This window comes from Phoca vitulina, unplaced genomic scaffold, assembly GCF_004348235.1.
Source record: "Phoca vitulina isolate PV1807 unplaced genomic scaffold, GSC_HSeal_1.0 scaffold2, whole genome shotgun sequence".
In the NCBI taxonomy this organism is placed as follows: Eukaryota; Metazoa; Chordata; class Mammalia; order Carnivora; family Phocidae; genus Phoca; species Phoca vitulina.
The window spans coordinates 54,534,385-54,557,198 of record NW_022589705.1 but is presented as its reverse complement, the minus strand read 5'-3'; the positions used below and the strand labels follow the sequence as shown (position 1 = coordinate 54,557,198).

General features: G+C 36.8%; 1 protein-coding gene across 5 annotated transcripts in view; it reads right to left on the bottom strand.

Moving 5' to 3' along the window:
- Positions 1-707: 707 nt before the first annotated feature.
- Positions 708-22,814, bottom strand: part of MYSM1 (Myb like, SWIRM and MPN domains 1) — a 39,011-nt gene continuing 16,904 nt past the window's right edge. For 2 of the 5 annotated variants that reach the window (XM_032427847.1, XM_032427879.1), the window contains 12 exons: positions 19,675-19,805; positions 18,459-18,562; positions 16,925-17,002; positions 15,131-15,216; positions 12,348-12,402; positions 11,939-11,989; positions 11,182-11,256; positions 10,383-10,571; positions 9,254-9,386; positions 4,474-4,579; positions 4,238-4,295; positions 708-3,223 (listed from right to left, as the gene is read on the bottom strand). In XM_032427847.1, coding sequence (XP_032283738.1) covers positions 3,056-3,223; positions 4,238-4,295; positions 4,474-4,579; positions 9,254-9,386; positions 10,383-10,571; positions 11,182-11,256; positions 11,939-11,989; positions 12,348-12,402; positions 15,131-15,216; positions 16,925-17,002; positions 18,459-18,562; positions 19,675-19,805 — 1,234 coding nt within the window. In that variant the 3' untranslated portion in view covers positions 708-3,055. Of the gene's footprint in view, positions 3,224-4,237; positions 4,296-4,473; positions 4,580-8,956; positions 9,072-9,253; positions 9,387-10,382; positions 10,572-11,181; positions 11,257-11,938; positions 11,990-12,347; positions 12,403-15,130; positions 15,217-16,924; positions 17,003-18,458; positions 18,563-19,674; positions 19,806-22,814 lie in introns of those variants that run through there. The other 3 variants (XM_032427857.1, XM_032427868.1, XM_032427887.1) reach the window with 3 other exon arrangements.

The following is a 22,814-nucleotide window of genomic DNA, read 5'->3' as shown; positions in this document are numbered from 1 at the left end:
TCTAATATTGGAGAAGTACTAGTGTCCATTTCCACTAGCCAAGCAGGAAAAGGAAAAAAAATGAAGTTCATTATTTTATTATCATTGTGCAATCGTAAGAATCGAATCAGGATGAAGAGATCTGGGTGTTTGCAGGTCCTGTCTCCACTCCTGTAAACAATACCAGAGGTAGGTTTTCCTTTGGGTCTCTGCCTCCGGAACCTCCTATATTACACTGCCCCTCAGTTCCAGACTTCTGTGCTTCTCCAAGGCCCTAGCTCTGACTACCCTAAGTAGCCCAAGTTGGCAGTGACAGGAATGTGGGCACCTGCAGTGGCAAAAATATTTTAAGAATATGATAAGAGAAAAAAGGAAACAGGGAGAATGTACAAGAGAGGAGGGGGGTCCAAGGGGCACCTGGGTGGCTCAGTTGGTTAAGCGTCTGCCTTGGGCTCAGGTCATGATCCCAGGCTCCCTGCTCAGCGGGGAGTCCGCTTCTCCCTCTGCCCTGCCCCCTGTGTTCATGCTCTCGCACCCTTTCTCTCAAATAAGTAAATAAAATCTTTAAAATTGCGGGGTGCCTGGGTGGCTCAGTCAGTTAAGCGTCTGCCTTCGGCTCAGGTCATGATCTCAGGGTCCTGGGATCGAGCCCCGCATCGGGCTCCCTGCTCAGTGTGGAGCCTGCTTCTCCCTCTCCCTCTGCCTGCCTCTCTGCCTACTTTGCTCTCTCTATCGAATAAATAAATAAAATCTTTAAAAAAAAAAAAATTGCATGGTCCAAGAAAAAAAAAAGGGGGAAGAATTTATACTAAAATGTTACCTGTGGTTTTCTAGATAATAAGATTTATATATTTTTATTTATGTTTCTGTTTTTTAAAAAATATTTTGAGATAAATCTATCATCAGAAAAAAACACTCAGTAAGTATTATTTACAAAATTGTGCTCTCCAAACTCTAAACTCTGAGGATTACCATCTTTGAGTTCCTCATGGTATGGCTTAGGTTAGTAAATATGGTTAACTACCGGCATGCAGGGGACCCAGATTTGAGAACAGAATTTTTAACAATTTCCATTATTTTCTATCACCCAAATTAATCATTATAGGGAAATGTCAATCAAGAGCTAATTCATACCAACTTCTAGGATGTGTTCCCCATGTACAATGAGGAAAACATGTCAAAAGGAAGAGTACAAAGGAATCAATTACTACCTTTTACAGAATTGCAGACTTTCTGTGCTTGGAAGGAAAAACGAAGTCATAAAATTTAGACCCGTGGATTACGGGTGTAGAGCCTGAGGTCCAGACAGATTATGTGATGTTATCACTGCTACAGAGCAAAGCTGATAACAAAATTAGGATGAGGACGAGGACTCGGGTTTCCTGATGTTTGGTCTGCAGCTCTTACCACCCCCGGTCCCAAATCCCAAAGGTAACTGTGTTATAAGTTATGTGTCATTGTTTATCCTAACTACATATAGAAGAAATGCATTTTAGACCTGGAAGGTTGTTAGGAAGATAACTTAGACCTCATTTACACAAGAATTTAGGTTCAGAGGTCAACTTATATCCCCTACCCTCCACCCCCACCCCCAAGTCACAGGGTTGAGCCAAGATGTAGGCCATCTAGAACTGGCTCACTGCTCCCTCAGACACTGCCATATTCTTCCATGGCTAATGGTTACAACCAAAAAAGGTAAAAATACAGAATCATATCTAGATAAGGTGTAATAAAACTGTTATTAGTAAGAGTGCTTGGAGAATGGGTGTAAATCAGTTCTATGGCTCACAGAAATAAACTCAAATCTATCTGAGTAAATCAGGCAGCATGACTGCTAATTTTACTTGAAAATATATTTAAATCTAAATCATAATTTTAAGTTTTGTTGTTGTTTGAAGATGATGTAAATAAGGCCTTTCAGTGTCTCAGGTTCATATACCTGAAAATAAATTATAAATGTTTGTAATTCTCTAGAGCAGAGGTTGGAAGATAATGGCCAGCAACCCATTCTCTGTGAGGCTCTTGAGGTAATAAGAATGGTTTTACATTTTTAAAGGACTGTAAAAAAATACAACAAAGAATGCCTGATAGAGACAGTATGTGACCTGCAAAGCCTAAGTTTTTGACTAACTGTCCCTTTACATAAAAAGTTTTGCTCACTTCTGTTCTACATTTAGAAAGTCTATGAAACTGGACTAGATGTGTAATATGTCCTGGAAGGCTTTTTTGTTTTTAAAATTAAACCTCTGATTTAATATTTAAGCATTATTAAAATTTGCCTCTTTCTCCTGATAGCAGGTAGTAGAAAAAAAACTAGTTTGAGAGTTATGATTATCTGTGTTCCAATTAAATGAGGTTTTATCACACATACTAAGTGGACATATAGTTGAAGCTAATTATTTTATGTATCCAAAATCCATATTAAATGTTTCAGCTAGCTGAGAAAATGGCACAGCCTGTAGTATTATTGCTGTAAAATAAAATGGAAACAAATATCTATAATGAAAAACTGGCAATTTGATTCTCTCCATTGGTCTCTTCTCTATGTTTAAGATTTTCTCCTTAGGCCTCCCCTGGCCTCCTACAGCGTGTTGTTAGATTTATTACACCACTAGTTCTCAACCATGTTCATTACCTCAGTGACCATCCGTCCACATCTCATTTGCAACCATAAATAATATTTCATCAAAAGACGTGGAAAAAATGGAAGTGCTCCTAATGAGACACAGATGTGAGGTACCGAGAGTAGGATGACTAGTTTGGAGAGAAATAAATATTAGAGATATTGCATTTATCAACCTGAATACAACAAAAAAGCAGACAGCCCCTCAAAGTCTCCTGCAGCACTCACTGGCCGGTTGGGGGGCGGGGGAGGACCGCAGACTGCAGCAGACCCTGCTTCACACCACACTCTGACAATCACTGTGTGAAAACAAGTGTCATAGGATTTATGTGGCAAAGTTTGGATTTTGTGAACTAAAGAAAAAATATTAAAGTTGTGCCACTATTAGCTAAATTACAATAATTTCAAGAAGGACCTACTGTGTCAAGATTAAAAGGTCTTCCTTTAAAATAATTACATTAACAATTCCTTTGGACCCACAGCACAGTTCTCTTCAGCCACTCCATTCTCTTGCTTGCTTTTATAATTGGAAAGGAATAAATTTTCTATTTGAGTTAAGAATTCTTCAGCAATGAAGCAATTAGTCACTTTGCTCAGAGTTTTCCTCAGACACTCCAAAAGCTAGTTGAAAACAAAAATTTTATATTTAAAATACACAAAAAGTATAAGAGGGTTTGCATTACTATCATTATTGTATCCCTTTCCAAATCTCACATTTTCTAATATGCAAATGAGAAACAGTCTCCTTAAATGTGGTTTAAGATAAATTTATGATCAATAATCATACAGCCAAAGTGTAGAAGTCACTGTTGAGAAATGTTTAGGCTAGTTCCTTTATGATTTTGTATGAAGACACAAACCTGAGATATTAAGTGTGATGCTTTCTACTTTGGACAAATTTGTGACTTTGCTTCTTTTTTTTTAGTAGTTACATTTACAAAGCAAAATAATCCTGTAGAATAAAAATCTGTGTACATACACAGGACTCTACTATTTCAAAATTAGGATGCGAGATAGAGTCTGTTTCCTAAAAAATATGCATATTAATCTTCCAAAAGAACAAAGAGAAAGTGGCTTTAATAGAAGGGGGTAAAAACTATTAAAAAGAAACTTAGTATGTTTAAATTTTCTATTCTCAAATTGCTACCAAGAAAAAAAAAAGGTGTTGCCATACTGGTCTTTAACTCTTTATACTCATGGAAACAAGAAGTGAAATAAAAGAACTCAGGACTCTTATATCCTACCAGAAAGTTCAATAAAATGACCACTTAAATGTAATTATTAGATTTGTAATACTGTTCTTGAAAATGATCAATTGTTAAACCTAAATGGAAACATGGCGCTTCTGAATTTAATAAAATCAGAAAAATGTTCTCTACTGTGCACATTAATCTGCTAAGAAATTTATCGGCCAACACAAATTTATTCTAGAATAGTATTATTTCTATATGCAAGTGTGGGCAACAAAACGCATTACTAATGATCTCTTAGAAATTAATTTTTGAAAGGAAAAAGCAATAAAGAAATACACAGAAAATGTATCCACAAAGCATCTGGCATCATGGGAAAACACATCAAGATGAATAGCTTTAGAATCCATGAACAATAGAACCAATTAAAATGAAACCAGCTTACTTTCTGCAAACAAGTCAGGTCAGAATCCCGGCGAAAGATTTTATCCATAGGGACACTGCTGTTGGAAGAAATATGAAGACAAACTGGTGAAACAAATACCATAAACTAATCAGTTTTGTAATAAACTGTCACTGATGCCATATATCATAATTTTATATTTAACTTGGGTTTTCTCTAAAACCTAATTTAATGAGAAACGCTGCAGATGTGCAACCATCTCAAAGCACAGTACATACCTATGGGATAACCGATATTTTTCTATTATCCATCTCGTCTTTTCAAACACTAATCCCCACTGAGGTTCTTCCAGCATCTGTTGTATTTCAAATTTGTAAGGTAAACCTAGAAAAGCATAAAGAAGCAGATTGTCATCAACTATTTCTTAAATCCCCAATCTCCTTTTAATTACCTAAAATCCTCACCCCGCAACTTGGCAGACCAGCTGAACAGCACTTTAAACATAGTGGGCATTCATTAAATATTTACTGCCTGGCTGAACCTGGTCCATCAAGCACATTAATGCCAAGCAAGCAATTAATAATAATAAAGAAAAGTAAAAGTACCATTTGCATGACAATTATATATATATATTGTAAGGAACTGAGAGGCAGGGTGATTACATAATTTATATCCAAACCAGGAGACTTTCTGAGTGAAAGGGGGCATTGTTAAAGACTGTGCCAGAACCATGGGCTTAAACTGACACTTAGCTATGCAAAACAAGACATAGTCCATCCCAGTGATTTTTATTTTTACACAGATTAAGCTTGCATCAATGCTATAAGGTAGGCAAGCATTATTCCTATTTAACAGACAAAGAAACTGAGGCTGAGACCAGTGAAACAACCTGTTTAGGCTGGTGAAGTGGAAGAGCCTGGGTTTTAAGCCCCAGCAGGTCGGCCTGGCTTCTGAGCCCACATTCACTTTACCACCCTGTAGGTGCTAATCTAACAACAGCCAGGGAATAGGATTAACTCTGGAGAAGCAGCAACTGCACTTCTCTGTCAAGCTAAACTCTGGAGGAAAGGAGCCCAAGGGGTGGATACCATGCACACAGCTACAAAGGAAAAATATCAAGGATGAGCCTACTTGGAAATTTCTCATGTAACCTTCAAAATCCCCCTGTAACTTTATTTGTAATGTATTAAAAGAAAAGCTCAGCTGATTCATTACCGAAGGTCAATACCATAAAAATAATAGTAAAACTTACATAAGGCTTACTACATGGCAGGCTTAAGGTGCTTTATATACGTAAGGCCACTTAAGTGAACTAGCTACCAGTATTGTCCCCCCATTTTTTGGGGGGGAGGGGATAAAGACATAACCTGTTCATCAGCATATATATAATTATGAAGAGGTAGAGCCAGGATCTGAACCCAGGCAGTCTGGCTCGAGTTTCTGTTATTAACTTTACAATATACTGCCTCTCAACTGGGTTTTTGTTAGTATAAGGCTTTTCAAGTAAATACAATGCCAGCAAATCAGAAGGCATGAAAAAAATGAAAGGAAAAAACATCACGACTACACTTCCTTACAATATAAGCATACTTTGTCAGTATGTTCTAAAAAGGCCTTTACCCCCATTTTTTTCAGGTTGATCTTTTTTTTTCATTTTTCAATTCTCCTCCATTTCACTTTTTCCCTCCAAAAACTTAAGAAGAGTGACACATTACAGCACACAAGATAATAAGCAAACTCCTTTTGGTGATATCAATAATTTACTTGATATGCTTGGATTACTTAATAAGCACAGACAACAGTATAATCACAACTACCTACTGAAGATCTATTATTTCCTAAGCACCTGACATATATTACCAGCAGTTTTTACAACTCCCCTGTAAGCAAGGTAGTAATTTTTATTAAAGAGAGCGTGAGCGCACGAGCGGGGGTGGGGGGGGCATGACGGAGAGGGAGAAGTAGACTCCCTGCTGAGTGTGGTGGTGAGGACGCAGGTCTCCATCCCAGGACCCTGAGATCATGACCTGAGCCAAAGTCAGATGCTTAACTGACTGAGCCACCCAGGTGCCCCAGCAAGGTAGTAATTTTTTTCTCATTTTATAGATGTGGCAAAAGGGAATGAGCAAGGCTAAGTAATATGCCCAAGGTAAAATAACCAATAAATGTCAGAGCTGGGGTCTGAATCCAGGCAAGCAACTCCTACTCTTAATGAAAGCCAGAAATAAGAATAAAGAATAATGCATTTCCAGTCTGTGCTGGTGGAAAACCATGAAAACACACACACGCACATACACAAACTATACAGCTGTTTGGTATTAAGAATATTTTTCTAAGTTAAAAAATGGCACTAAAATCAGTACACATTTCCTTTTGTACTGAATATTTTTAATCCATTAAAATATCAGAAGAAAACTAGTCACTAAGTATATTTCCTGACTAATACAAGTATAGAAAATGCTTATCCATTAGAGACATTTTAAAGGTAGAATTTGGGTATATACCTAACAGGAAAAAAGAAAGGACAGGCCACGCCAGGAAAGGCGAGGAAGAGAGAACCTAAGTTAAAAGTACAGTAACACAAGGCATCCCCTGGTTTCTAGAGAACTTTAATTCTTGAACCAGAATGTTTCCAAGAAGAGCAAAGTGAAGAGCCTAGGACTAAGACCGAGTAAGCAGTGTTAAGAGGCACTTCGGCGACAACTCTGCCCAACAGAACTTTCTGCAATTATAACGTTGAATCCTGTGTGCTGTCCAATAGCAGCTTATGAGAGCATCCAGTACTGTCCTCTCTCATCCTTTCAAGTGGTTCCTGCCCCTGACTGGGGTACTTTCTTCCTCACATGCACTGGTCTGTGTTTTCTTGCAATACTAAATTCGTACCTTTGACAAATCTCCAGAGCCGGGCTCTCCATGTACTTTTCTGCTCTTGGGTCCCCTGTCCTGCAAATTTAGTTGCATTTGTCTCTGTCACCTCAACTCAGGCTGCCAGCCTCTGGGTAGGGTTCTCCTCCTTGTGTCATACCTGGAAACTCTTAAGTTGGTAAGCAAGCTAGGGTAATTCGGGGCTCTCCTCATTTGTTTCCCGTCTCTCAGCAATCATGTCCCCTCACTGCCTGACGTTATGACCTAAACACCATTGTCTTATACATTTGTCCAGTTTTGTGGTTGTTTCAGGGAGGTCTTTATTACTTCCTTTGGGCCAGAAGCAGAATTCTAGGAACTGAATTTTAAATTTCATTTAATTCTAATTAAATAGTCTTATGTAACTGGGAGCTACTGTGTTCTCTGTAAACTCATACCATCAGAGTACAGGCTCACTCCCTAAATCTAGCAGACTGTGAGATTAAAAAGATGACTTAAATTGAGAATAAATTAATTGTGATTACTCCTTTTGTAACTTTTTATAAAACTATATTGGGCTAAAGAATGTTGTATACAAATGTTATGTTCAAAATGGGCATTTTGAACTGAAGTCAGTGTCAATACTATTCATTCAATAAAAACCAACAGAGTGCTGACCACTTCCTAGGTTCAAGGCAATTGATGAGGTGTTGCTGGGGCTACACAGACAAAGACAGTTTGGGCTCTCTGAGGTTCACATTTTAGTGAGACATGCTAGAGAGATACATTAAAGGACAAAAGCACCATGAAGGCAGGAAACAAGTATTGCAGGTGTACAAAGAACAGAGCAACTAATTGCAACGACATGGGGATAATGGTAGGGTCTTTACCAAAGAGACGGGATCTAAGTGACATCATGAAAAACAAAATTAATTTGTTAAACAAACATTCACTCAGTACCTACTTTATGCCAGGTCTTGTGCTAGAGACCGAGGATAGAAAAACCGATCTGGCATCACGCCTACCTTTAAGGTGCTCACGAGCTAATGGGGTAGAGTACGGTGTGCAGTGACAGCACCAAGAGAGGACAGAGAACGAGCAGTAGTGGTAAGGACAGAGAAGAGAGGATAAATATCCTACAGATGTCACTGTTTCTTCTAGTCTGTTCCTTCCTGTACACACTCGCCTCTTCCTCTCCCCTCCCTTCCCTAGTCTGCCACACCTATTCCCTGTCCAGCCAGAGCTGACTGGACCACAAGTGAACATAATTCCCAAATGAACCGAATCATATGATGGCCTAAGCCCAAGAAAGCACAGTCTTTCTTGGGACAGAATGGAAACTAAGAGAAGGAAACCAGTCAGGCACTGTTAAGCCTAAAACTGAGAGGCCATGGAGAGCTGGTGACAGGGTGGTCATTTTTCATTTTTTTCCCCATTTGAATGCCATTGCAGAGAAAGTCAGTCTGCATTCATAAGAAATTTCCTGAAAACAGAGACTCTGTGTATTTTGCTTACAGGAGCATCTCTAATACAGGCATACCTCAGGTTATTATGCTTCACTTTACTGCACTTCATTTCACAGCTATTGTGTTTTTCATGAACTGAAGGTCTGTGGCAACCCTACGGTCAAACAAGTCTACCAGCAACATTTTTCCAACAGCATTTGCTGACTTCGTGTCTCTGTGTCACATTTTGGCAATTCGTGCAATATTTAAAATTTTTCATTATTATTATATTTGTAATGGTGATTTGTGATTAGTGATCATGACTCGCTGAAAGCTCAGATGATGGTTAGCATTTTTTAGCAAAAGTATTTTTTAACCATAGTACGGAGTAAACATAACTTTTATATACACTGGGAAACCAAAAAATTCATCTGACTAGCTTTACTGTGATATTTACAATATGGAGCCAAACCTGCAATATCTCGGAGGTAGGCCTGTACTTAACATGGACATTGCTTGGCCCAAACTTTTCTCCACGTTGTAATCCTTTTGCCCAGTGGCCATGGTAACAGAGTAGGGGCTTGAATCTAGAAGGGTATCACCAAAGGGAAGAGGATGGCTGCATTACATGGTGTGCAAACAGTGATCCCTAGTTGAGGGTACAAACTTTTCCATCACATAGTTTCGCATAATTATAAATTCTTTAATATGTAAGATTCAAAGAAATGATGGCAGAAATCAGGTGAAGTTGTTTTTGTTGAAAACTTACGGTAAGAGCCATCTGAGCTAATTTCATCACTTATAACCAGGCAGGTAATCTGGGAATAAGGTAAAGGATTGCTCTGATTATAAGGACTAACAATCATTCCAATGAACTTTGCACCGCCTCTGGAGAAGTAACTCTACAATTAAAAGAAAAATGTAATTAGTCTCGACTGCGTAAGTTTAAAAATCAGTATTTACCCATACCAACATCTTAAACACCTAATGGTTCGGGAAAAAGGAACAAAAGGTGTGTTAAAAACTTCACATCCAAAAAGCAACTAAATGAAATATGTATCATTCCACACTCTAAATTTTTTAGGCCAAAATGTGCTCAACCCAACCAGAAGTGACCAGAAATGACCCCTTTTAAGGGTCATCACCTGGCCTGCAAAATCTGTATTTGCCATGAACATGTTTACAAATTATTTTCACTATGCTTCAGCTATAATCTTTATCAATATGGTAATAATTTATTAACAGCTGCTGACAGCAAAAACATTCATCTATTTAACATAAACTGTTAGAATCAAACAAAACTTCATTCTTCCCAGAGATGTAAAATAGACTGGTTCTGATTATTTCACTCATACCCAGTCCCTATCCTAGCCAGTCCCTATCCTAGTTGTTCCCATCAATTTTTTTTTGAAGATTTTATTTACTTTAGAGAGAGAGAGAGCTTGAGCAGGGGGAGGTGTTGAGGGGGAAGGAGACAAAGAGGAAAAGAATCCCAAGTAGACTCCACGATGAGGGCGGAGCCCGATGCAGGGCTCATCTGAGGACGCTGAGATCATTACCTGAGCCAAAATCAAGAGCCAGACACTTAACCGACTGAGCTACCCAGGTGCCCAGTTCCCATAAATTTTTAAAGGCTCTGGCAGTACTTATCACTGTTACTTAGATGGTTTGTCTGAACTAAACAAATAGCTCATCTCCCAAATGTTTAAATAAACACATATTACTCTTGTGATCAGAAAAAATGCAAAGTTATTTCAAAACTCCAGATGTAAATAATATTAGAATTGCAATACTTTGCTAGAAATGTTAAAAATACATTTATTTAATAGAAAGCAATGAAGGAGGAGAAAAAGTACAATTATTTACATACAACGTACACATAAGACCTAGAAGCCCACCTGGTATTTGGCTTGAGTGTCAATATCTCGTAAGGAAGGATTTGGATCAAAGGCAGGATGAGAATGATACCACCCAATAACACTATAACCTCTCACAGCCAAGGTCTCTGAGGCCTGTGTTTGTGAGACAGGATCCATCTCACACTGCAGTCCTGTACTCAGACTGTTACATGGCTCTGCTGCACAGACCTATAAAAAGATTAATCCTTATACGGTTACACTGAAATCCTGTTAATTCTATTACTTAAAGTTTTAGTTCTTCATACGTAGATACAGAAACTTTTTTAAGCCAATGAAAGTACTTGACAGTATCACAAGCAGCCTTTAACTTGCAATGAATGACACTCTAAAAGTGCAGTTGTATATAGGAACTCAGAATCCATTTTTCTACTCAAATAAGGCCATAATAATTGTTGTTCTCCAAGTTAGCCCATATAATATCTGTACAAACACAGTCTTCCAATGACTCCCATTACTTATGATAATAATTGCAACAGAGAAGTTTCAACTATAGGGTAGGTGCATGTTTCCTGGCTTTAAAGTAGTTGTAGCTTTTTATTGGTGAAGGCAATGAGGAGGCCTGGCTGGCAGTGCTCCCTCTTTCTTGATGGTAAAAGGAAACTGGTGCTCAATATAATGCTAGTTTACTCCTGGGAATATCTAACCCACATTTGCATAGTCTCATTTATATCACAGGTAAAAGTCTGTATTTTAATTATATCCACTGAAATCTATAAAAACATTTGGTATGGCAGCAGTACTAAATAATTAAAAAAATTTTTTAAAGGTGAGAACTTACTTCAACTATCTTATCAACTTCTGAGTATCTTCCTCCTAATAGACCAATCACTTCTGCCATAGAAACATGAGCATGCTAAAAAGAAATACAAAATAGACTTAGCCCAAACATACAAATCCATCTGACAAAAAAATCAGAATAAAACTCACTTATCACACGAGAGTCATTTATACGTACGGTGACTATGCTTTTCTAAAATAAAGTAGCATAGTGGAGGAATCAGATGCTAGGCTCAGTGCAAAGAAATTTAGGATTTCAGATTTATCTTCACTGCCAGCTGAGAAGCTTTGAACCAAACATTCAAACACTCCAAGATGCTATTTTTAAATTTACAAAATGAAGATACCATTTGTTTTCCTTACTCAGGAAAGGTATCATATGGATATAATAGAAAAACGTCCTAAACAGACACAACTATTGGAGGTCTCTGGAATTTAGTGCAAACAAGGAGCCTCCAAATTGTAGTTGTGCTTTGTTGCAGTTATCTAGAAGGCAGCAGACAAAGGATACCAGGAAATGAATATAGGGTTAATGATGATAAACAGTCTGCAAAACTCACATTAATTTATTTTCTCTAAAATATGGAAACATGCAATTGTTTGGCTTTTCTCCAAAAGAAAAGAGTTATTTTTAGATTCCTTGTAAAAGAGGATAGTTAAGATCCAAAATACACGTCTTCCATACTCTCTCTTAAGCCTGCAATAAAAATACACAAGAATAGAAATCAGAGTAAGTAAGCACAATAGATTATCCTTACCAAATCCATTATTAAAAGTGCTTCTGAAGCCACTTTCACCTGAAATGGCTCCTGAAATATAAAAAAAAAAAAAATGGGGGAGCATAAAAATAGAGATTTTGTTCTTCCTCACTGGAATGTCCACCCTTTCCTCCTTCACATGTTACACTAAGTTCTCATCACCAACCAAGGCTCAGCACAAACCAGAGATTTTTAAAATATTATCATTTAAAATCCTAGCATGGAGAAATGCTCTTTCATTTCCCATTTGTATCACTCATTTGACCCTTAATGTACCCTGCCTTATCCAATCTTTCATATATATATATATATATATATATATATATGCCTTGCACACACAGAAAAAGAAATACTTCATGTCTGACAGGGGGGCATTATTTATGGCCATTCACTGATGCATAAATAGTACCTGCTTTTCTTCACTGAAAAAATTACAAGGTATCAGTTGGAAGGGATCAAATGAGCTGGAAAAGAAAAAAAAAAAAATCATTTCTAATATAATCTCAATAACAAGATCAGGAAAATCACATTCATTTAAATTAGAAAATGTGCATCAATAATCTAAACCCCAATTCTCAGAAAAATACTAAACTAGGAGAATTTCTTAAGGACGTTCCATACAACCCTTCTGAAAGAAGCACTGTTTTTTTTGGACTCAATAAAAGATGGGAAATGACAGGACCTTTGAGAGAAAGTAATTCTGTTGCCTTAATTTCTTTTAACACCCAGAGAGAAGAACATTCATTATAAGTACCCACACATGTGTCCTACATTGAAAGCAGGTTTCAAAAAGTTTGAAGAAAATGTAACCAACTCCCTGACATGACATGGGTAAGAAAATTCAAGAAAGAGCAAAGTTTCTCAAAAACACTTGTTAAGTACCATATCAGCATAGAGTAGGTACTCAATAAATTTTTGCTGAATGAATAAACAAGAAGCAGTTCTGCTAAAGAAATTAATGTATATAAAAAGCTCTATGATAAACTTATTTTAAAATGAAAGAGTTAAAAAAAAAAAGACAAAAAGAGGGGCATATAAGCAAGGGTAGAATACAAAAGCACGTATAAATCTGAGAGAAATGCTAGAAAGGCTTTTACCAGTGAAGAACTGAGGTTTGAGAAAGATATTAAGAATGATTAATAAGGTTTTTTTAGGCTATGTTCAGAGAAAGAAAAAACCCAAACAAACAAGGAATATGTTCATGTTAATAGGACTGGAAAACAGCAGGACTATTCAGTTCCCATTCTACCAGAGACTGTTAGTTCCAAAAGTCAGACACTTTGCATCCCAAGTGCCTAGAACAGTGCCTGATACATAACAAACATTCAGAAATATTTGTTGAATGAAGGGGAAAGATCCTCAAATAAAAAAGTGCTTCATCAACATGAATAAAAAGAATAGAAAGACAGTGTATGCATCCCAGAGCACTGAAGAAGCATGATGTGAAACCCCACTGATCTTGTTGGAGGAACTGTACAGAATGGAAAAATTAGTGGAGGACTATGAATAGGCAATTACTGCAATGGCTTGTTTTCATTTTATTTATTTTTTTAGAGGGAGAGAGAATGTATGCATGTGTGAGCGGTGGAGGGGAGAATCCCAAGCAGGCTCCAAGCCCAGCACGAAGCCCAGTGTGGGGCTCTAACCCGGGGCTCAATCTCATGACCCTGAGATCATGACCTGCCACCCAGGTGCCCTGGGCTTGTTTTCAAAAACACACAAAAAAGCAGACTTTAGAAGCAGAGAAATTAGATGTAAATATTGGAAAATTCTGGAAAAGATTATTAAACAGGTGATTTTGAGCCTTTAGCAAGTGAAGAGGTGACTACTAAGAATAATAATAATGGATCTATGAAAATATAAGTCATGATAAGTAAATCTAAATTTCATTTCTGATACGACTGATCTGCTAGAAACTAGCAGACTCATAAAGATTCAAATATATTCTATCTGAATATAAGCAAGATACCTGCCAAGATTTTTCTTCTGCATAAGATGAAAAAACACAGGTTAACTGTAGCAATGCACAGCTGATTGAACAATGATGTCTGAGGCTTACATTTATCTCATTTAAACATTTTAATCAGTGGTCAATGACAGAAGAGGTAAGCTTATTGAAATGTTGATGATTCAAAGCTACAAAGGCTAATTGAGAAAAGTGGCTCTGGATTCAGAAAGATCCTGACAAACTGGAACAAGGACCTGGAAATCACAATAAATATGTCTCACATTTAGATTCAGAAAATCCAATGTCTGGATACTAGATGAGGAGTCCTAGCTTAGGGATGACTATCTTTTTTACATAGTTTATCTCATTTAACTTATTCTCACAACTGTAAGTTTTAATTTTTATTTTATAGAAGTGATATATAATATAATAGTTAGCAGTATGGATTCTTAAACCTAACTGCCTGGATTTAAATCACAGCTTCGCCACTAACAAGCACGGGCAAGTTGCTCAAGCTCTTTGTGCCTCAGTTTCCTCACCTATAAAATGGGAATGATATTAACTACTGCATAGGGTAGTTATGTGGATTAAATGAGTTAATATACATGAAGTGCTTAAAATTTAGCTAACTAACAGTGTTAGCTATTATAGTTACTATTTTATAAATGAGGACTGAAGGCTTAAGGCCTTATGTAACTTACCTGGGGACATACCCCTGGTTAAGCATCAGGGCTCTTTCCACTGAATATGACTTAGTGCCATTGCTAGATATCTTGTTTTAAAAGGGACACTGACAAAACTATAGTCTATTCAATGGGGCATCTGCAGAAACTAAGGGTCTAGAAAATCAAGACATTTAACTTACTTGGTGACCTTTACTATTACAGGTTATAAATATCAGATTATTCAAAAACAAGAAACCTTGCTAACAATCCGCACCAACTAAAGAAAGAACTAGTCATTTCAAGAGGTTATCTATTTATAATGTCTAAGGAGTTGAATGACTACCTGTCAAAATTAAGGCCCCTTTACAGCATATGTTGGATCCTATGATCACTAAACCCAAATAAATTTAAAACTTTTGCTCAAGGTCTTCCAAATTGATAATCAGTGAAATAAAAAATTTCAAAAATTTTAGTATTTTTCAACTTAATATGAATATAATGTTATATCAGATATTTTTTCCATTCATTTCCTAATCATTTGTGATAAATTAAAAAAATTATAGTTATATAACACTATACCTTTTTGTTGGTCTTGGTACTTTTGAGGATTTAACAGGTTTATATTTTTCCTCTTTTCTTCTTGCCAATTCCTCAGCAGAGAGATGCTAAAACATAAAACACAGGTTGATCAAAGAGTCCATCAGCCACTGAGAGGCAGAATTAAAACAAAAACAACTCTTTAAACCATATTTAAAGGCATGTGAGAATGAGATCCACTATGTTGATGTAGATGTGTCTCCTTCTTTCTACTAACAAATCGAAATGCTGGATAATATATAAAAAAAATTGTTCCAAAATCTACAGCCACACCAAGCTTAAAATTTATTCCTTCTCTTGTTTGGCCTATTTCAATTAATGGCACCAGTCACCCAGGTTCAAAAACTTCAGAATTACCTGAGTCCCTCCTCTTACTTATTCCCCATTTCTAGTCACCAAGTCCTACTGTGTTAAGAGTTTTCTTTCCCAACCAGGAGACATCGCAACATAATGATAAAGAGCACAGATTCTGGAGATAGAATGCCTGGCTCTGCTACTTACTGGGTGACGACCCTGGCCAAGTTACTGAAGCTTTCTGTGCTTTAGTTTCTTACCTTTAACATGGGAACACAAGTAGTAATAACAACAATGTCCTGGTGTTATTGTGATGATTTGATTAATGTTTATAAAACCCCGATAATAGTAAGTACAGAACACATCTTTCATCCCACTTCTACTACCACTCTTATACTCTAGTCCAAATGAACTATGCATCTTTTCTAGAATATGTCTGGTATTTTTCCCCATCTGTACCTTTGTTTATGCCGCTCCCTTAACCTGGGATGCCCTCATGTACTAATTCTCCTGGCTCATCCTTTATGTCACAGATGAAATATCACATTTTCTGTGATACCTCCTCTAATCACAACCTTTGGGGAAGACCTGGCATTTCTTAAGACCAATCTTATGTAACTTATCACAGGTCATCTTTCCTACTAGAAATTAAGTTCCTTCTAGGCAGAAACCAGGCATTAACTAATGTTGTACCTAGACTGGTGCTCAGGTGTAAGGCTGAGGACAGGGAATGGGGAAGAGAAAAAGAGGAGCACCTTTTTTTTTTTTGCACTGAAACCCAGGAGGAAAAGTAACATTTACTAATTGGTATATGCAAGGCTTATTAAGTGCCTAGTACTAGGACCTCCACACATTTTATCCTGTTTACTTCACTTAATTCTGACAACAATTCTTTGAGAGAGATATTACCCACACTCTACAGATAAAAATCTGAATTTTAGTGAGGTTAAGGAACTGTTCAAGGTAACAAAGCCAATAAGCACCCATTCACACATTCTTTCCATTCTACTGCACTAGTTGTTCACAAACAGAATACACACACACACACACATTCATTGCCTATGTTTCTTTTTAGAACCAGTTTCTATTAGTAGAAATACTTTAATATTTGTAATTCAATTTATGTCTAATGTGTGGGACAATATTTTAAATGGTCTATCAGAACATCATTCTATAAATGTTTACTGAAATGAATTAGGCATACCAACTTCCTGGCACATTGGCAGATTATTCTTGAGCTAGAGACCAGAGTGCAGAGGTAGATAATTAAAATACAGAAAATTAATCAAACTCCTAGTTAAGTGTACCAATGCCTTTATTTTGTTATTTATTGGTGACTTCTAGACAAGCAAATTAACATGGGAAGGATACACACACACACACACCAACACAAACGAGTGTAATACATGTGGCATTAAGATATACAAATATAATTGACAGAACAACTTTCACTAATGAGCTATTTGCAAAGGTCAAAGTTACCTCAAATGTCTGTCCTTCTAAGTCTTTTGCATCGCACCAATTTCCCCATGGGTCTCGGACCCTACGTCTCCTTGTGCGCTGGGGTAAGATTAAAATAAAGCAAAAGGTAACAAGGTTAACTTGAAGAAATCACAGCACATTAATATACAACACCAAAATGATATTTTTCTAAAAATCAGTTAATTTCTTCATTAAAATATAATCTCTGATCGGCAATGCCTGACAAAATTTTATTTTATTAATTTATCTTTAATAGCACTCTGCTCAAAAATAAATCAGTAATGATTTTCTGAATTTTACTTGGATTTCTTCTTGAAGTTTAATTTCTCTTCACCTTTATGAATTAAACACTAGGACAAAAGATATTTTTAAGACCAAAAGAACCACCAAGAAAGACTTCCCTTTCAACCACTTGTGGTAGAAAACTTGCAAGAACCCACAGCAAGAGGTAGGTTACTGAAAACTAGAAGCAAATTAATTATTTCTCAGCCTTAGAAAGGGAAAGACTGCCTAGTGGATACAATTAATAAAAAAGTACAAAGTTAGTTGAATTACTAATACCCAGTTTTGTAAACCTCAATACTGAAGCCTTTAAAATGCACTGACTCAGAAGCCAGCATATAAAAAGCACCCTTTCCAGCAACCATATCTAAAAACATCCTTTTTTACTACAGTAAATCTAGGTAGAAATGGTTTACGGCCTAAATACTCTGAGAAAAATACCCACTCTATTATCGGCACTTTTCTTCATTTGCCTCACCTATTACCAATTTAACCTATTTTATTAGTAAAACCAACAAGAACCCAGTATGACTCTGCCTTTTAGAGGACTTGTAGGATTACCCATTTTTAAAATAAGACTCAGGTGGGACGCCTGGGTGGCTCAGTTGTTAAGCGTTTGCCTTCGGCTCAGGTCATGATCCCAGAGTCCTGGGATCGAACCCCGCGTCGGGCTCCGGGCTCCACGGGAGGCCTGCTTCTCCCTCTCCCACTCCCCCTGCTTGTGTTCCCTCTCTTGCTGTGTCTCTCTCTGCCAAATAAATAAATAAAATCTTTAAAAAAAAATAAAATAAGACTCATGAATTGTAAGAAAGTTTAAAACTCACTAACCTCAAGAATTAACAAAGAAAGCTTACAATAGTTTGGATAGCTATTCCAAAAAGCTGACTCTCAAAGGTAAGACTTTTAAACTAACAAAGTAACTGAGGAGGACAAAAAGAGTTTAACTGTATGGTTGTAAAAGACACACTAGATACAGAAACCAGAACCAGCAGTCTAAGACCACGCTAACAAAGCACAATGCTTCTGTGTCAAGTCGGCCAGTGACCCGTGAGGTTTTTTTGGTTTTTGACTTTTAAACTAACGTGGAACTGAATGGGAACCAGGAAAGTGAACGGCTAAGGTGAAATACAAGAGAAAACCAGTTCGTCCACTAAACGTCCACTTGTTAAGCAGCTGGCGAGAAGGAAGCACACCTCACTTAACAGGGCAAGGAGCACTCTGGAGCGCTGCGCTGGCGAGGGTGGTTGCTTACCGCAGACTGCAGGCGCCGTGCAAGCCGGTACGCTTCCCCTGTAGCTTTTCGGTCTCTGACTCGTCCTTTGTCAACTGGTTGTGGCCTGTTGTACACAGCCTGTTCTATTGGAATTCAGGAAAAACAAAACACTCTATTACTTTCTGAAACTCATTTCTTACCTAGGAAGACACATCTACACTGACTGTAAGTTGTAAGCCAATGTCTAAGTTCTGTTACACCTGAGCATCTATCTTACTCTACAATCACTTGGAAGTTCTCACGTAAAAGACTCTTAAGGAAATCCCAGTAAAATGGGGTATTCGTGAGATGGGTAATTTAATTTCTAATTAACTGAGTGCTAAGGCCACTTTGCTGAATTCAAAGATCTAATACTGAAAACATGATTTTTCTTTTGTGGCTGAGGAAGCTGTGACACCTTAGCTTTCTTGACCAGTCAGTCCCATATACAGTGCTTGGGGAAACAAAGACACTGAAATGAAGGACAGACCACAAGGCAGACTGTGAATTCTCTCTCTCTATGAAATAATCTCTGAAAGGAAACATTCTGGTTAGCTGCCTTCCCATACACATACAGTGTAGAATATACTCCTCTGAAACCATGGGTTACAAAGTTCTAATTACCTTATCACTTTGCAACTATTGTTATTATCTTTCTTCAAAATGTTTGTGTCACGTTAATTCAATAGAAGTGAAGAAAACATTTAAAATCATGCATATTCATTGACTTTAAATTTGAGAAAAACTAGGGCGAAAGAAACTTTCTTCCATGAAAAATATTTTGGCACTTTTATTACATTTAAGTGTAGGGGCTCATAAATTATTTCCTTTATTTAAACACTGCTAGACAGTATTTCTAGCATTAATACAGATTTCGCAAATTAAATGGGCTATTACTACATTTTTCTTAAAATGACTTTACTTTTACTTGACAAAGAGCAGCACTGTTAAATTATTTCTACTACTTAGACTGAGTATTTTTCCCTTTCATACCACCAATTTTCACTGTAGGTTACAGGAAAATATAGTTTAATCAACAGAAATCTGTTTAAAAAAAAAAACCTCAATAATACATTTATTTCATAATGTCATAGCATCTTCCTCAATTCTCTATCTATACTAAAATCTGCTTGAATTCTAACCATCGAAGAAGTTAATGGGTGCTCTAAAGATAAAAAATGTTGAGTAAAAGATGTTGTTGGGTTTTTATTTTTACCACATCCAAAATTGATTGCTCCTATCAACTCGAGGTATGTATGAATCCGTCCAATACAATTAACATCCCCACAGTTCTTCAGGCCAGGACGTACTGAGGTCTTATTTAAGTATTTCGGTTTGCATATCTCCCTAATTAAGAGATGGAAGTACAGTTATTTTGGATAAATAAAAACATGAAAAAAAGATTTCTGGGGAAAACTTTTAATATTTGAAATATCTTAAAAATTTACCCCCCTCAATCTGTAAATGTGTAGTAAAAACAATGCTAATACATAAAACCCAAATTTTAAATATCTTTAAATGATACAATAACTTATGAGTATAATGTGATGTTATTAAGTATTATTTCTTTCCCATATGAAATGTAATAGATTCCAGTTATTCCAGGATTTTAAAGTTAGAAGCTTTGTCTACAGATCCAAATTCAAGCCTCATCTTTGAATAAAAAGGGCACTCTGATAATATATCTAAAGTATTTAGTATTAGGCTTTTCTTATTTTTTAATATATTACTTAGGTTCATCTACTTTTACTTTGCTGGACAGTATCTTTTAATTATAAGCTACCTTACAAATACTTAAAAGTTTATTGGTTTTTAAACATTAGACCAATAAATATCAAGTGCTTAACTCTCCATGGAAAACAGAAATAGATATTACAGGGGATTTCAAAGGAATCAAGAAATGCCCAAAGACTATGAAAAAATTAAAAAGTTTACATAATAAAACACATATTTACTGAATATACTTATTGTGCCTCAGCAGATACAGGTTAAGAGTAATGGAGAACTTACTCATAGTAGCGAACAATTACTGAACACTTATGCCAGTACTAACAGTTATACAACCTTAATCCTCATAACTCTGCAAAGCAGCTTTTATTATTCTTACTTTACAGATGAGAAAACAAGTCAGGGGGATTAAAGTACTTATTTATGGAAGTTAAAGTCAAGATTTTCATACGGACGTTATAAACCAAGTATTCATATATATCATATAAAAGGTATTTATTTAATCTTTATTTTATTTTACAAATATTTATTTTGCATCCTACACACCAGGCACTGTTTTAGGCACTAAGGATCCAGAGATAAATATAAAGTTCCTGACCTTACATGCTGATAGAATATATATAATGAATTATATTATATGTACATAAAATAAATAATATATATTATAATGGCAGGTAGCAACAAGTGCTAGGAAGAAAAAGTAAGAATAGGGGATAGAGTGAGAGAACTAGGTGCAGACTATTTTAGACAGGGTATTCAGGGAAGGCCTGTCTAAGCAGAAACCAAATTTAAAATCATTAATTCTACAGACATTCAGGGAAGGCAAAAAGTTAACTTGTGATGTTGGAGGGGCACCTGGGTGGCTCAATCGGTTAAGCATCTGACTCCTGGTTTCCGCTCAGGTCACCAAGATCTCAAGGTTGTGAGACTGAGTCTCACATTGGCCAGTGCTCAGCAGGGGGTCAGCTTGGGATTCTCTCCCTCTGCCCCTGTCCTTTCCCCCACTCGCATGTGCTCTCTAAAATAAATAAATATAATCTTAGGGGAAAAAAAAAGAAATTCCACTGAAAAGTTGAGGTTTCAGTGTTTTTTCACTTCAACTTCAGTGTGAAAGGAAACAAACTGTACAAATGAAGCCAAGAGAACAGGAATAAGCACAGTGTAACCAGCTACCAAAAATTTACAGGAATCTAAAAACTGTACTGATTTAATTAAAGATTACCCAAATCAAAAGTCTTTAAACAGAGCTCAGCACTAGCATGATGCTGAACAAACGGAAAGGCCTCTAGGGGCTCCTGGGTGGCTCAGTCAGTTAGGCATCTGCCTTCAGCTCATGACCCAGGGTCCTGGGATGGAGCCCCACGTTGGGCCCCCTGCTCAGCAGGGAGTCTTGCTTCTCCCTCTGTCCTCTGCCTCTCCCTTCACTTGTGTGCACTCTCTAATAAATAAAAAAAATCTTAAAAAAAAAAAACGGTAAGGCCTCCAAAGATACCTATTCATGTTTCATTTGCACCATCTTTTCCCCTTAACAAATAGAGTGCCTCTGTATTTGCTTAGAACAAGCATTGCCCTAAGCACTAGGGGTGTAACAATGAATAAAACAGACAAAAATCTGCCCATGTGAAGCCTGTATTATCACGGGGAAGGAGGAGTGAAGAAGGAGACAATACACAAATAACATAATATTTTCAGTAGTAATAAGTTCTATGAAGATTAATAAAATACAGAGTAAGAGAGTGGGAGGCAGAGATGTGAGCTATTTTAGATAGGGTGGTCAGTGAAGTCCTCTAATTTCCCTGGAGCAGACCTGAAGGAGAGGACGAAGCACAATTCATCAAGATCTGGGGGGCAGAGTGGGGGAAGCATCCAAGGCAGAGTGAAAAGTCTGGGTGAAGGACCTGAGATGAAGTGTGAAAATAAGGAGTCAAGACTGCAAGACCCTGAAATCACCTTCCCCTAATGTGACCTGGAACAAGTTCCTTTTCCTCTCCGAACCTCATTTTTCTCATCTTAAAAGGAGGACAAGGTTGTCAAGAGGACTGGAGATGATTTAAATACATTTAAATACATCTGGTAGGCATTCAATAATGGTATTGGTTCCTATCTTAATAAAACATACCCCCTAAACAGGGAGTCAGTTGCATGTGTTTTTATGGAAAGGATCTTTTAGCTACAAACAAATCTAGCAGGTCTTTTTTATTTTAAAACTTTACTCTTCTTTTTTTTTTTACCACCACCTCCAGTCCCCTCTTCTATTTCTGAAGAGAATAGTTTTGAGTTCCTGTTCAAAACATTTCTTTCTGCTTTCATACTGTTTTGCTAAATCACTATATTGAAACAACATTTAACTGGTTTTATGAACTAAGGCAAATGTCATTAGGAAACTACTGCCATATAATTTATATCATCAATATAAGTTATTCTGCCTTATTGAGAATCCAAAATTCAAGTAAGTGAAATTAATTAAAGCACCATTAGGTCACTCATTGATGATTCATACAGATAAAAAAATTTTGAGATATTATTTTGTAGTCCTTCAATTTTGGCCATTCATCCTCTTATTTCCAAAAACAAAATTAGATACCCATAGAGATCTAATTTGATTGGTCTTCTTCAATAGTGTGAATG